A 15,946-nucleotide genomic window follows, 5' to 3' on the forward strand; every position below is an offset into this window, starting at 1 on the left:
GGCTCCAGCTAGGTTTTGTTTTTTCTGATTGAAGGCAGAAGGAATTTACTCTAAACTTCACAGAAAGTCTGCTTACTGTAGCTTGTCCTTCAGCCAATAAGAAGTCAGAAAACTATTAAAACATTAAAGGGCTGATCCTGTTCCCTTGAAACTCGGTGGGAATTTTGCCAGTGGTTTTGCAAGAGTGCAATTCAGCTCCATAAATACATATATATATTTATACACACCTCATGAAACCATTAAGATGCCCTCAAAACCAGAAAAACTTTGTGTAGGAAGCTTGCTGAGTCTAGTGGACTGTTAGGAAGCAGCTCAGTAACAGCTGGTTTTATCCTTCCTGATGATATTTTGTCAAACATGCACATTTAGCACAGGATTGGGGAGAATCTAAATCTACAAAAAATGATGTTACCAGCAGTTAAAATTTTACTACAATTCTTGTGACATTCAGTGCTTTTTTCACAGCTTCAGCTGTGAGGTTGGAGAAACCACCAATGAATTGCAGCTTTAATTTTCAAAACATCGTTGCGACTTCTGTAGTTGCAGAGAAAAGCCTGAAAACATTAATAAAACTGTGTTATGCAGGCTTAGGGAATAAACGCATTTATCATATAGTAATTTTAGGATCTAGCTTACCTTTGTCATGCCAATTGAGTTGGCAATATGCAACATCAAGAAGATGTTGCCTCTTCCGTTTCCAAGAGAAATGAAACTTCTGGCTGTTCATACCGGAGGAGGGCTCATGCCCTTCCCAGAACTCACGGGCACCCTGAGCAGCGAAGCTGGGGAGCAGCCAGGGGTACAGCCCCAGAACTGCGGGGGCCAGCAGTAGCCGAGTTTTCAACGACGTTCACAGGCTAAACACAAACTGCAGGGCAGAGACGCCCCATCAAACCGGCCAGCAGTGTGACCGGACTCCCTCCCTGCACACATGCCAAAACTTTCTTCTGGAGGAATCCAGGAGGTGGAAGGGCGTGATGTATACCCATGTCTCTTCTTTACATAGAGTCTGGATGTGGTCAAAAAGAGTACTGGGACGTGGGGTGTGGAAGTGCTCTGGGGACAAATACTTCAGGGTGGAAATGCACCCAGCCCACTCTGGAGGAGTGTTACCAAGGGCATCGCCTGCTCTGTGCTACTGTGCCTCCTGGGTGGATGTGTCAGGATACATATTCCCACCTGCCACACCTAAAGGCAAATCTGGGGACCAGGGAGAGGCACTTCAAAGCCCCCGTAGCAACTCATCTGCTCATCCGCGTATTGCTACAAGGGATAAAAAGCACATTTTCTAATGGCCATATGGGCAAGGTCAGTTCTATAGCAGGCTAAAGCCAGGAGACCTGAACAGTGCTCTGGCATTGCAGCTGTTCTGAGATCCCCACAAGAAATGCCTTAGTGCTCAAGAAACCCTGAGGTCTGCCCAGACCCTAGATGAGCAATTCCACGGGGTCTTCTGCGATACATCCCCACTATGGCTCAGCAGCAGTGACCGGTGCTGTTGTCCTGAAGCAGTGTCAGAAGCACGGAGGCTTCGAGTGGAGCTCACGAGTGCCACATCCTTGTGAAAATATGGTAACACAAAGCTGCAGGAAAAAAGAACTCCTGGCTCAATCTACCGTCTGCTTTTTGGGTTGTGAGATTTGTTCTACCTTTTTAGTCCAGGTGTCTGCTTGGTCTTTCACACTGCTGCTGACCAGATCTTCTTAACAGTCTAAACCAGGCATTTAACCAGGCATTTAAACATTTGAGTTTCATTCTGGCACTTGTTTAGCCACATGCTTCTCCAACCCTGACATCTCCTGGGTAAAGAGTTGTCTTTAAACCAGAATTATTCTCATTAAAAGACACAAGTGACTTCAGTGTCTGCCCTGTGGTATCAGTATCCCTTAGGGCACAGGTTTCAACCTTACAGTTAAAAAATGAAACGACCGTTTACTAACACTCCTGCTCCTTCTTGTTCTTTGCATCGCTCATTTGCATTATCAAACAGGCAGAAAAAGCAACATCTATCACATGTCAAGGTTGGAACTGTTTCTTAGGTGAAGAAAAAAAAGAAAAAAAAAAAAGCTATTTCACAGAGACAACACATGGACAGGCAAAATGAGGATAATTCAGCTTTTTCTCTACTGTTTCACCTAACTTGGGCAAGGCTTCTATTAAGTGTTCATGACGGCAGACTGGACGGTGCCCAGCAGCCCATCAATAGCAAAGTCATGTAACTTATGGCTTTCACTTGTCACTCGTGGAACTCCAGACAGATGCAGTTGCCTTCCCAGTGGTCTTGGGAAGTGCTGCAAAGCTGTGAAACGCTCTAACTTAGCAACCGGGTTTATCTTTTTAAGAATTTCTTTATAGTAAGATTCAAAACTGTGTTCAATTTAATCAGTGTTCAGTGTAACAGGAACATCTGGAACAGCAAGATTTTATTTATTTCTTAGTGGAGAAACGGAGTTCCATCAGTCTGACTCCACCTGCTGATCAAGGTAAATGTGCATATTTTTTTATATAAATAAAACTTTTTTGATTGCATACTGGGGCACTTCCAATGCTTGTATGTTCTGTTTATCTTTACTTCTGTGATTCAAGGGGTTGTCCCACCTCCTCATATTTCTTTCACAAGACATCACTGCCAAACAACACTGTCCTACATCCTTAATCTCTCCTGCCACATGATTACTGGCCATGCCCCCATCTCTGCTTCCTGTCTTAACTGCTAAGCTCGTACAATTTTCTGAGAGGAATGAAGAATGGGATGGTAAATACAGGCAGGTGCTTCACCAGGCAGATACATACATAGCTTTGTAAAAGGTTATTTTTAGAATAGGTTAGTGCAGTCCTGGAGAATGCCAGCTTCAGTCCCGCCAGCAGAAAGACGGCAGAGAGCCTCAGCAGCATTTTGCCTCAGTTTTCTCTCTTTAGTCTTCTCTGTTACAGCATTCAGTAGCAGTTACTGGTGTGAAGGGATGAGAAAAGTTGCCAAACCTTTCTGTAAAGGACAAAGCAAAGGGGATCAGTGCATCGGCTTTAATAGCCCAGATGGGAACAACAGCAGTGCTGTGCAGTACATTTGGGAGACAGGAGATGACAAGTTCATTGACCGAAAGTTTCACGCTGGGATTTGGTATTCCTGTGAAGAAATTATAAATGAAGTAGGTGAGTAAAACCATGTACATTTACTTTAAGAAAGTTCTTCCTACTTATTTGGTGTCACCTGCCTCTTTGCTGCAATATCATGTATGTGTTTTAAGGGAAACCATATCCTTATAAAGGTGCTCTTCTGTGGGAAGGGGGATCTTAGAGTGTACTATCTGGTCAATTCCTAAAAAAAATCGTAATAAATTCTGCAATGAACTTTAGAGTGACAGGTTGTAGTACAGATTAAGATTTTTTTAAATTCTTCTAACCAGAACAGCAAGTGAAGTGACTTTAACAGGAAAGTTTTACTTTTCTGATGTTTTCAGTCCCTTAGGCAATAACGAACATATCTACCTTACATGATTTCTTATGATCCCCTATGGCAACATAAGAAGCACAATGTGATTTTCTTGTTTTAAAAATCATTTGAACAACTAAATCTGTGAGATCTAAGTTATTTCATGGATTTCTTCTGAAGCACAGGTATTTCTGCTTCCTTACTGCGATCTCACCTTTTGTAAATAAAAGCAGAAGATTATTTTCAGCCTACTAAAATATAATTTGGGGGCTTACTAGCCATGAGTGGTGGCATTTCACTGAGTTTCACTCTGCGCATGTGTATGTCAGTAGAATGAGATCAGCTTGCCATTAAATAAAGCTTCTAATTAACTCTGGATTCTTGTATACTGTAATTGCTTAGCTGGTTCAAGAAATAGGACATTTACTGTAAATCCAGATCAACACAAGTTTTTCCCCTTATGGTCCTGATCAGTTTACAAATGAAAACTAGAACAAAACTTCAGAGAAATCAAATCAGCTGTCATCTCTGCTATAAAATGCAAATGTTTTCACAGTCGCCTGTCCTGAAGTCCACTTCTACCAGAAGGTCTTCTAAGTTATTATGCAATTTTAAGGGAGTAAAATATTGAAGATCAGAGCAAAACATGTCCGAATGAGATCTGGCAGGTGTACGGATACCAAAGTTGTTTAATTTGTGCATCTGCTATGGCAGTTCTTGTTTTCCAACTTGGTGCAATTAGTAGCTGAAAAAAACCCACCCTGTAATTTCAGAGCAGAGCAGAATTCATTCCAAGAGCTTTGTTCAGAGCATCTGCCTGCGGGTCAGGAGGTCACATGAGTTTGAAAATCAAAGCTTACAGAAAGAAATTGGAACCAAGCTTAGGAGAAATTTGTGTGAGCAGCAGCCTTGCTGCTTTAAGGAGAGCAGGTCTTCCTTCACAGGGAGGATCATGCACAGGCTGCCAGTCTTTCAAAGGAATTGATCCTTTTCCCATTCTGGCTTTCAGAGTTAAAACCTTTTGGAAATCAATTCATTGCCTTTCTCTAAGTCTCCCAGACTCTGGTTCTGCCTTGAAAAAGTCTGGAAGGATTCTCTAGCTAAGTCCCAGGAGTAGCTTGATGTACCAGGGATTCTGTGTGTTTGAACATACATCAGAAATAGTTTGTCCTGATCATGTCAGTCTGTACTTTGATGACAGTTTTTCCATTTTCTGCTTTCTATTAATCCATTTCTTTAGATCATTATAGAATACAAAATAATTCCATATTTTATTTTTTTTTCTAGGTGAGAAATGTAGAAGCTTCATCAGTCTGACTCCAGATGCTGATCGAGGTAGATATGCATATTTTGTTTGTGTAAATAAAACTGTCCTGAACACATTCACCAATATAAATATTCTACATTTTGATAGAAAAAAATATTTGCTTTAATCCCACACAGGTTTTTTGTCCTTTAGTTTTTCAACTTCAAAGCGAAGACCACATGACTTAAAATATGAATCGATGTCTTTTGAAAACACTCTATTTTAATCGAAATGTTTTTTTAAATTACTTTGAATTTCAGTATTAGAAGTCAAGATTTTTAAGTTTTTTGCCCCTTCCCTCTTCATGCCTCCCTATTGACAGTCAGGAATTTTGTGGCTTACACCATGCAGCTGGAGAGGGCAGAGGGACAGGCGAGAGTGTGAGCAAAGGCAGGCAGTGTGCTGAGGGGGCTTGAGGGAGATGTGGATGTGGACCAAACCAGTCTTGGTGGCAGTCAGAGTCCCCTCCCTGTACCTGACACAGAGCTGTAAGGAGGCATTGCTGTTCTCCTGAAAGCAGGGTTACCCTCTTTCTTTCAAAGAATGGTTGATGTTCCTATAAAATATTCCGGCAGATGCTGTAAACACCAGCCCTTTCAACTGATGCGGTTAGAGCAATCACTTTGCAAGTGGCTGATCCAGAAAACAAAGACCTCTGTCTTCCCCAGGAGGTTGGAATTGCATGTCCAGGATACTGGACTGGAGTACTTTCCTGGACATACAATTCCAGCCCCTTGGGGAAGTAGAAAGACTCAGCATCTGAGGGGCAGTCCCTTCTCCCTCTATTGCAGCTTGTCACTGTACACAAACAATTTAAGATTTGTACAGCATGAGAAAAAATATAAATAAGATGTGATTCTTAGTCACACAGACATGGTCCTCAGAAAGGAGGGGTGGGTTATAGGTTCTGCCCTGAGAGCTCCTCACAGGTGAAACCACTGGTGGGCATAGCGCTGAAGCTCTGTGAGCAGCATCAGCAAGTGCTGCAGGAACCTTGCAGGTCAGCTCAAGACACCTAAGATGACACCAAGGTACATGATAACCACCCTGAGAAGCTACCCCTGGGTAGTGAAATCCTGTGTAGAAATAGAGTCCTGCCCTGCACCGGAGAAGGCAGAGTTTGCATTCTGCACATGTATGTGGCTGCTGTGTGCACAAAACTGAGGATGCACAGGCTCACCCCTGCTGAGCTGACCATCCCCAGGCATTGTGCACAGGGATTATCACAGTTGTTCAGGGCGTGTGTAGTGATGGATCACATAAAAAATGTCAAGATGCAAGCTCTTCTAGCTGAAGCAGCCAATAGTGTTGGGCAATGTAACATCTGGAGTTCCTGAACAAAATCAGAATTTTTTACTGAGGCAAAGATTTGCTGGAGAAGTAAACCTTGCCCAGGAGGCCCCACACATAGCTTGACCCAAGAATTTAATGTCTCGATGGCCTTTCAATCAGACAAGTCCTGCAGACACTGTCAAAGCCTGCAGTAGGGATTATTTACCACACAAACATTGCTTACTGTCGTATCTAGTGTTTAGTGATCCATTATGTGTCTTAGCAATGTCTCTATTTTTCAGTTATGATTATTAGTATATACCTTCACATGAAATCACTATTTGAGTCTACAGCCAGGTGTCTCGGGTCACGCTTACTTGTTTTTAAAAAGGTTTGGGAAGGTTGTTGGCCAGTTCTTGCTATGATCCGGACATAAAAGACCTCCTGCTCCTGACTAGGGGGCATTAGCATGTGAATAGTAAAACAGCTGGCTGAGAAACTTTAATGGGAAGATTAACTTCTTGCATAAGATGTAATTAACAGATAGCCAGAAAGAGACGAATTAGCGGATGAGAGAAATGAACCTCAGTGAAACTTGGAGAGAATCTGGGCTCATGGAGGCTTCTCTGTCTGAAAATCAAGGTCCTGTTTGCCCGTGGGGAAGATTTTACTTAGTGGCTCAGACCTTCAGGCCATGTGGCTACATGCCTGGCCTTGCAGTCTGTTACCTGGTCAACATGGTCTTCTGTTTTGGTACACCTCTCTGGACTCAGCAACCATGATGTTAGCAACTAGCTAACTGGATAGTAATTCCTCCTTTTATTTTAACCTTGGTTCGTGGCCATTTTAGGGTAGCTGCTGAGTATAAAACCCCACTGTCCCACCTCGTGCTGTGAGCTTCTTCAGTGTGTAGCAGGAATGTGCAACTGCTCTTCCTCTAAATGGCCAGATCAACCAAGGGAATTATAATTTAGGGTGTCCATTCACCTTGACGTCTTCCTATAGATGTTATAAAAGCATCCTTACAGCCCTTGAGCTTTTGTCTGATACTGTGTAAAACAACATAAATGAAGAAGATAGAAATGGTGAAAATACTGAATGACTATTTATAACATCAGCACTACTGATTTGGTTTTCCAGGGGTTTTATGGCTGTCTATTGTAGCAGAGCTTCTGTACATCATTTTGCTTCTGACTGGAGTCATTCTTATGTCAGCAGAAATGTGCTACTACAGTGCTGTCATTAACGGGCTAAAGATCAACGCCTTTTCTGCAGTAGTCACCGTATTAGCAGGTACAGTTAAGGATCTCAATATATTACATCCAGAAAATGAAACGTTGCTAGACTTCCACCTGATAATTAGTAACAGTGACCGAGTTTCAAAACTATTAAAATACCTACAAAGACATGAACAATACAAGATGCAGCAAAATTTTATGGAAAATACTATTTTCAATTAATTATTTCTTAATATGATTATTTTAATATTTTATATTTATAGCATTTACTATTTTAACTTCATTCTTTTGATTTTATAATTTTGAATGTTATTTTCAGGTTTGTTGTCAAAGGTAAAAAAATAACATACTCTTCCAAATAACTTGATTTTTTTTACTTCCAACATGCTAAGTATAAAATTAGCAATAGCCAAGTCAAAATAGCACTTTCAAGAAGGAATAAAATGTAATTGGATAATTGTTAGTGGAGAAACATAATTAAAATTGTCTGTCATTTTCTGCGTATGATTTATTAATCCAGTGCTATTTAACCGGAGTTGTCACGCCAGAGGACGTGTCCTGTAGGGACTGATCCTGTGAGCTAGCTAGTTTGGTAAGAAGTCACGGGACAGACTTACTTTACGAACACTTGACAAAAGGGGTCTTGTGAGTTTGGGGAGGACCATCTGCTCTCAGAAGCTGATGTGTTTTAGATGGTGGAATAGTTGGTACCGCAAAGGCGCTTATGGATTTGTAAATGAACACGGAAACAAAACAATAGCTGTTTGCAGGGAAGTTTGCTACTGGGAAATAAAATGCTAAGGGGGAACAGATAACCTTAGGATTAGGCCACCGCCTAGCAGCAGTTTTGAAAATTAGATAATTAAACATACACCTCTTTTGTAATCTAGACTTTCTGTGCTTTTTAAGAGCCATTAAGTGCTTGTTCACTTTTTCATTCACCTACATAACTTGGATAAATCTGCCTGCATTTAAGGCACTGGGAAAGGGCATATGGCTGCACGCCTTCGAAAAATCTTTCCACTGAATGACAGAAAACTGTGGGAAACACGGCCTGTGCCACGCGACAGTGATGCTTTGTTGTAATGCTGATCCCCGCTCAGGGTTGAATTACTAAGTTTTCAGAGGAAGAGAGCCAATCAACTTGTTGCCTTTTAAAATCTATGGGCTGCATGTCCCATGGCTCTGCATGGATACACAGGAGGTGTCAAGGGACTCTGTTAGTGATTATATTGGCAAAGGCATAAACACACATAAATACATTTAGATTACAATGTCCAGTAATAATTTCTATTAATAATAGACTAACTTTTATAATAGTAATAATAGTAATAACTATTAATAATAGCAATAACTTTTATTAGACATTTTCTTTTTCTCATTTTAATCATACTGCCTGAAAATTCAGAAAGTAACCATCCATCAAGCATTTTCTGACTTTGTTTTCTTATCTTTTCATAAACATTTCAGTCCAAACATGCTGAACATTTAAAACAAACTATTAAAGAGAAGTGAGCTTTAGCTGATGATTTATAACAGAATTCTCATTGCCTTGTCCTTTAAAATCTAGAGTTCCCAGATAATTACCTCCTGTTATATCTGTTATATCTAGTTCTTATTCACCAGGTTGGAAAAGGAAAGCAAGCATCCTAGGTTGCTTAAGCTTTCACTATTTTCTCAACTGAAATCCTTTACTGCATTAAACAAACCAAAAGGAAAAAAAAAATTGTTAAGCGATATATAGAATTTAGATACTTCATAAAATATTCTTCAGGAGCTCAACAGACAATTGCAAAAAGTTGACGAACAATTTACATTTTACATCCTAAATTTACATTTTCTAATGTTCTTATGATGTTGTATTTTTCAGGTCTTCTGGGCATGGTTGCTCACATGATGTACACAACTGTATTTCAAATGACTGTAAATCTCGGTCCTGAAGACTGGAGACCTCACACCTGGGACTATGGCTGGTCCTATTGGTACCTATTGGTTTATATTTATTTCTTCCATTACATTTCAGTCACTTCACCCTATGTTCAAGGAATGTATACCTAATTTATAAGGAATGGGTCTATGTTATTTTCCTTCTGGGGATGCAGTTCAGTGACCAGCTGTTTTTCTCCAGATTCAGTTGCCTTAGGTTATTGCATAGAATGTATAAGCTTATGAGTTTTGCATTTGCCATTCTTTAGACAGTCCAGAGATCACCAACTGCTGTGCACAAAGCAGAGGTTCTTCTCCATACACATCAGACCCAGATTTAGTACCCTCATCTGCCAGGACAACTGCCTTGTATAACTTAAAACTCTTCTGGTTTTAGCCATTCACACTGAATTTTTCCTTATCAGATATATGCTTCGGGTTGTTCCATCTGCAACTTTTCAGACAAGATGGTTTTAATTTTAGAAAACAGGCTTAGGTAAAAGCACACCATTTTGGCCCTGTAAATAATTGCAACTTACCTTCTGAGGAGATCTAGTGAATTTATTAAGAAAGCCGTCTGTTCAGAGGATTTTTGCTATAGAGATCTGTGTTTGAAAATCCATCGAATCTTATCAGTAGAAAGCATTTGAATGTTCAGGTGCTGGAAAGTGCTGCTATTTCCCCAGCTGTGACTGAGAATAAGAACAGGAACAACTGTATTGGGTGAAACCAAAAGTCAATCTGGACCAAATTTCAGGTCAGTAGAGCAGAGCTCAGGTTGGTCATCTCCTTCACACACGTTCTGACCGCCAAGACCACAGCTCATTGTCACTCCTTGTTGCTCTTTCTACTTTTATTGTGCCATTATTGAATGAGAGTTTATAGCTGCATGCAATCTTTACGATGCAGACTTGCTGGGAATTTTTGCAGTGAAATGGGGCTTTCTCTTGTCTTTTCACTTTTGCCTTTTTGGCTTTTCACCTTCCTAATAACTCACATCCTCACAACCTCCTGATGTGAGGATGCTTCAACCTGAGAAACACGAGGAGAGTGAGAGATTCACCAAGAATAGAAATACCTTTCAACCTCCATGAAAGCTGCTGGTTACTGAACTGCATCCTCAGGAGTGAAAACCTAAATGAGTTTGTTGGTTTGTTGAACTACAGCAAGAATGTGGGAACAAACAGCTCTGAGGGAGAGAAGTGATAAGCTGGAGTTTCTTAAACTGATTTCTCCACCAAAGCCTGTTTCGTTAGATAATTGTGACATTGCCATGTTAAGGAAGGCTCCAATGGGTGCATTTCTCCACTGTGAACTTCATTCCACTCTGGCCATATTTTCACATGCTAGTTTTACACCTCCAGCATGCATTTCCCACTCAGTAGCCTGGAAGTTTCACACATTTTTAGCAAATTATACCTCAACATCATTTTTTATCTCTCTTCTTGTGGTTTTACTTTTAACATTGAAAAGCTGATGTCCTTTTCTCTCTCTTTTGCCATGACCTGCATTTTCTTCAGAATGCATTTCAGTGCCCTGAGCCTGCTTTAATCAGCTGTTTAATTGTGCCTTCTTTTTAACCATTTTGGATAATGGACACACATTTTTCTCAGCAACACCGGTTAGATTTGCAGTCTCAATAACTGCATCTTTTAATTTTTTAGGCATCCTCATTTTTTTATAGTTCCTCTCTCTGATATTAAGCTCTAAGTGAGTAAATGGAGAAATTAGAGGTAGGGTTTCATTACACAAGAACGTTAAATGTGACTATTATAACCAATATGCAGAGGTCAACTATGTAATTCAGGTATGTAGATGGTCATTAACCAGTAATCAATCTTCCTCTCCCACCACATTCCTCTTTCTCTAATATACACCAATAAACTCACACGTGTGTAGTTTTTTTCAAAAATAAACCTGAAGGACTCGGATATGAAAGTGTTCTGCTAATTTCTGATAAACCTTTTTGTTTATAGCCTCGCATGGGCTTCCTTCGCTTGCTGTATGGCTGCAGCTGTCACCACGATTAACAAATACACAAAAACTATTTTGGAATTCAAGCACAAAAGAGAAATGCTGGAAAGGAGTTTAAAGATTAAATACAAGTTTCCTGACCATACAGCTCCAGACAAAGTTTGCAATGTGTATGTGAACTCTTCTCACAACCGTAGAGAGGACCCTGCACACGCAATAAAAGGCTTGCATCACCTGGCCACTATTTCAGTTCTGTAAATTTGAACCATATCTTCAGGCATCCTGTAAATCATAGCACTAGATAAGAATGAAAATGTATTAATTAATAAAAATGCATATTTGTGTAGCATTAGTTATTTTTCTTAATAAAGAAATGATACTTCCATGGATGTTTCAAGGAAGTCTTAGTATTGGAAAAGCAGATTCAGGTGTCCTAGTTCAGAAAAAGACAGTGACACAGGTCCTCAACTGCTGATTTTTAAGTGGTTTCTAAGGCTAATAGAGCCTTAGAGTATGTGGCTTTGTTAGAATTTCAGAGCATTACGGATTTCCACCCTATTTCTTTATTGAAAAGACTGTAAAAAATCCCATACCAAAACCAAAACCCGCAAAGAGCAGGGCAGCGAGTAAGGCAGCCCACATGCGGGGCACGGCTTCAGTAATTTGTTACTAAAGGTACAATCTCTCCAGGAAAATCTGTGTGTTACAGCTTATGATTTAAGGGTTTCACTGTATGCATAGTGGTAGGATTTACTGTGAAAGAAAGGCTAACAGAGGGAAGAGGCTTTCCAGCAAAATACTACTCATTTAAAACTGCTAGGAAGGCAAACAGAAATCTGGAAGATACATGTTGCAGACAGCACACAACTCACCTGTGAAATTCTCTAGGTAGCATCCTGACAACAGCGTCAGGAAGAATTAAAATTTGATTTGTGATTATCATACATGAAGAATAATCTACGATCATATTAAAGATGGAAAAGTAGACATTATTATGATCCTCATCGATCAGGAATACACAGTTGCTCACTCTGAGGATCAACGTGGAGCTTCCCATGGAACTGAGCCACCTGTGCCTACTCTGTTGGACAAGTTTTTCTTCATTTGCTGTATGAATCCTCCTGCTAATGAGCCCACTGGGAAACACACTTGTGAACTGGGTGACAGAGGCTTTACACAGTATATTGAACAGCTCTGGGGTTTAGAAAAATCACTACTTGCTTTTTTCAGGCAAAACAATCTAACATAAATACAGTCTGAACTTGTTATGTCAGCAGAACCCACAGAATGTATGAAGACGCTGAGGCTTTTTCGGTGGGCAGAGGAGCTTTCAGAGGGACCTGAAGCCCTCCAGCATCTACAATACCTACCAGTCTTCCAGTTTCTACATAAAAGTTACTCATTGCATGGAGCCAGGCTTTTCACAGTGGTGCACTGTAGGAGAATGAGAGCCACTGGGCATAGGTTCAGGTAAGAGAGGCTTGGACTGGATACAAAGAGAAACTTTCCCATTGTGAGGACTGTCAAGCAGCGGACCGGGCTGCCCAGAAGAGGCTGTGCAGTCTTCCTGCTCGGATGTTTTCAAGACCTGACAAGGTAAAGCCCTGAGCAACCTGGTCTTACCTCATAGTGGGTAGGAGGGTGGACCAAAGACCTCGTGAGGCATCTTCCCACCTGAGTTATCCTATGATCCTTACCCTGCTGCTCTCAAAATTAGATAACTCTTAAAAGTTATCTAATATTTGGAAATATTTGGAACCTCTTTTTTCTGTTCTCTTCAGTACTGATTGCTTCTTTCTGTGTATTTCAAATACAAATCAACCTTTATTTTCGAGGTTCAAGTTTTGCCCCTCTACCCAATAGCAGAAATTCCTTTTCATCAGCCTGTGTTTTCCTACAACCAGCTGCTGGCTCCTGTCCTATAACAGCATCTGACTGGGAAAATTTAAAATTAGCATCATAATTTGTTTGTGTTTTTCACGTCCTGGGGAAATAAGATGAATTATATGCAGTCTACTAGCTTTATAATTGATTAATTCATGGTCATTGTACCATCACTTAATTCACACAAACTTACGAACAATTGCCATAGTATTCTCCTTCTTAATTTAGCATTTAACCTATTTGCAGCTTCTAAACACTCACAAACACTATAAAAACAAACAAACAACAAACAAATGTGAAGTGGCATCTCTGAATAGCGACTGGGATAGACTGTGTCCTGTCAGCCAACACCATATTGTATAGAGCACTGGTGGGACTCACTAAAGGGTGTCAAGTCAGGTATTTATATGCAAAGTCATCTCCTGGTGCCTTCAGCAGGGTTTGTTTGATTATATGTTTTACTTTGCCTAACGTGTCTGCAGTTTCATTAATTTTCAGCATTAGGTATTTATCCAGATTTTCCCATCCAGTGGGAGAACTGACAGAATCACATTCTCTGACTGGGGGAATATCAAAATTATCTTGGCTGGAGCCCAACTGCAAGACTCACCTACACCTGTAGACTCACACAGAATTATAGAAGAATCTCAGTGAGCAGGTACTTCTGGAGGTTTCTGGTCCAACCTCCCCTCTCAAAGCCAGACCAATTATACGATGTTGCTCAGAGCCTTAAGCAGTTGAGTTCTGAATACATTCAAGAAGTGAGATTTCTTGACCTCATTGGCAACCTGTCCCAATGCTTGACTGCTGTACTGTGGAAAAAATAGTTCCTCATAGCTAATCAGAATGTCATGTGTTCCAATTTACGTCCGCTACCCTTTTTTCTTCCATTGTCCACATCTGAGAAGAGTCTGGCTCCATCTTCTCTGCACCATCACACGAGGTAGCTGTCGACAGCAGTTAAGATTCCCCTTTCATCTTTAGAAAAGTCTGTCTTTATTCATTACAGCGTACCTAGTGTTCTGAAACTGCCACCTGCAGTTCTACAGATGAAAAAAGCAGTTGCTAGAGAGTTTGATACCCACTCCAGTAGAAGTAGTCTCCATCCCTTGACCAGAACACAATATCTTGATTCCTTCCACTTTTTTCACGTATTTCTTTGTGATAGAGATGTTTTTAACATCTTCACCAACTGAGAAATTATTCCTGATTCCATCTGACTTTAGCTTTTCTTCGTTTATAGTAGCTGTGGTGTCTTTACAATAGATTTTAAACTAATGCATGTTGTGCCTGGGTGTCGCTGATGAATCTCCACCTCATCAAGGAACAGATTTGGTTGATGCCTACAAGATCTTTGAAAGATCTAATTTAAGTACCTCGATTTTTGTCTTAGCCTGCGGTTTCTAACACAATGTGGTAGTCTCTGTCACCTTATCTTTCCTCAGGATTGTTTCTCACAGTGGTTTCTACCCCTATAAAGTTCTGTATGAGGACAAGAGCTTTTAAATAACTGTGCAATGGGACCGTCGCCCAGATCAATTCTTAAATCTCAGATGGTCTGGTTTTCTCACATGCTAACCATTCAAGAAGATATGTATCTTCTGCTGGATGTATGGTAAAAAACTCACCTGATCAAATGCAACACTTCTTTGTGTTTTGTTTTTTGCAACCCACAATTGCACATTCTGGTCCTTATTTTAACTTTTGATTCCCAGTTTGTAGACATCAATAATTCTGGGGTAGGTCCTGGAACCACATCATTTGAAAGCAAGGGAAAAAAAATAATAAAGAGATTATTAAATACTGTGGAATTTTTATTCCAGTTCATTTGACCCAAACAATCTTGATGAATGTGGCATCTTGGTGAACTTCAGTTGCCTGTGCCACAGACACACAGGTCTACAGTTGTGCTGGTTACAGGGAGTCCACCCAAAGTGGAGAGAAACGGGCACTTTATGATGCAATTCATGTTACCCTGAGCTGTACATCAGACAGAGCACAGGTCAGAGGCACCTGTTTCTTTCCACTGCTTAAGGAGATCTGGGAGGTTAGCTGAGGGCAGGGTATATCTACGACAAATGTTCTGAAGTTAGAACAAGAGTCTCCTCACTTTTAAACTTTCCAGTCTTAGCATTCTTCTAAATTCTTCCTTACTTCAAGGGTCCTTGTGTCCAGCAATATCAATCTTCTTGGCCAGCACCAAGAAACAGTTGATTTGAGCACAAACTCCATAAAATTAAAGCAATGCAACTGCAGCTCACGTTAAAAGAAACTCATGTGCTCTTTAGGCATGTGAGAAGCTTAAAAAAATTAAAGGAGCTGAAGTTGAGCATCTTTCTCCTATACTTCAACTAAATCTGCAAGCCTAGTTTTGTCCCAATTTATGAAAGTTAGTATTATTAAGGAATCTCATAGATTAAAATATGGCTGAATAAGGCTCACAGAAAATATCTCTTAATAAACTTATCTCATAATGTTTCTTTTTATTATTATAATATTTCTTAGTATGCAACATATATGCACAGGTATTTAGACAGTGAAGCAGAGATGGACAGATGAGAGAGAAAACTTCAGATTAAATAATAAATTTCCCCAGAGGAAAAAATATTACTTCAGAGAAACCTTGTTCTCAATATGAGAAAAAAACATGGAATTATGGACAAGTGTGACCCATTTAATAGGTCACCTAATCCTTCTTTTCCTCTGTGAAGGATAAACTAAAGCTACATTGCTTTTCTGCAGATGTTTTGCTAATCTCTTCTTTAAAGCTTCCAAACACAAGCATTTGAAAATGTGTGGCAATTTATCCTTTGTGCTTAACTATACTTAGACGAAAATTCTTTCCCTGTAAATCTCCTCTGAAGTAATTTTAGCACATTATCCTACTACAGTAGAAGTGGAGAGCAGTTTAGT

The 15,946-nt window shown here is 40.1% G+C and overlaps 1 protein-coding gene across 2 annotated transcripts; it reads left to right on the plus strand.

The window, feature by feature from the left end:
• Positions 1 to 2,741: 2,741 nt before the first annotated feature.
• GSG1L2 (GSG1 like 2) lies at positions 2,742 to 12,824 on the plus strand. Of its 2 annotated transcripts, none has more exons than XM_055797907.1 (5): positions 2,742 to 3,153; positions 4,721 to 4,768; positions 7,230 to 7,304; positions 9,120 to 9,231; positions 11,152 to 12,824. In XM_055797907.1, the coding sequence occupies exons 1-5, from the start codon at positions 2,844 to 2,846 to the stop codon at positions 11,405 to 11,407; spliced, it is 801 nt and encodes a 266-aa protein (XP_055653882.1). In that variant the 5' UTR covers positions 2,742 to 2,843; the 3' UTR covers positions 11,408 to 12,824. The 2 variants fall into 2 exon arrangements, with proteins under 2 accessions (XP_055653882.1, XP_027651513.1); XM_027795712.2 differs by having other exon boundaries at positions 7,152 to 7,304; positions 11,152 to 12,800.
• Positions 12,825 to 15,946: the final 3,122 nt, after the last annotated feature.

Source organism: Falco peregrinus, chromosome 2 (assembly GCF_023634155.1).
Source record: "Falco peregrinus isolate bFalPer1 chromosome 2, bFalPer1.pri, whole genome shotgun sequence".
Classification (NCBI taxonomy): Eukaryota; Metazoa; Chordata; class Aves; order Falconiformes; family Falconidae; genus Falco; species Falco peregrinus.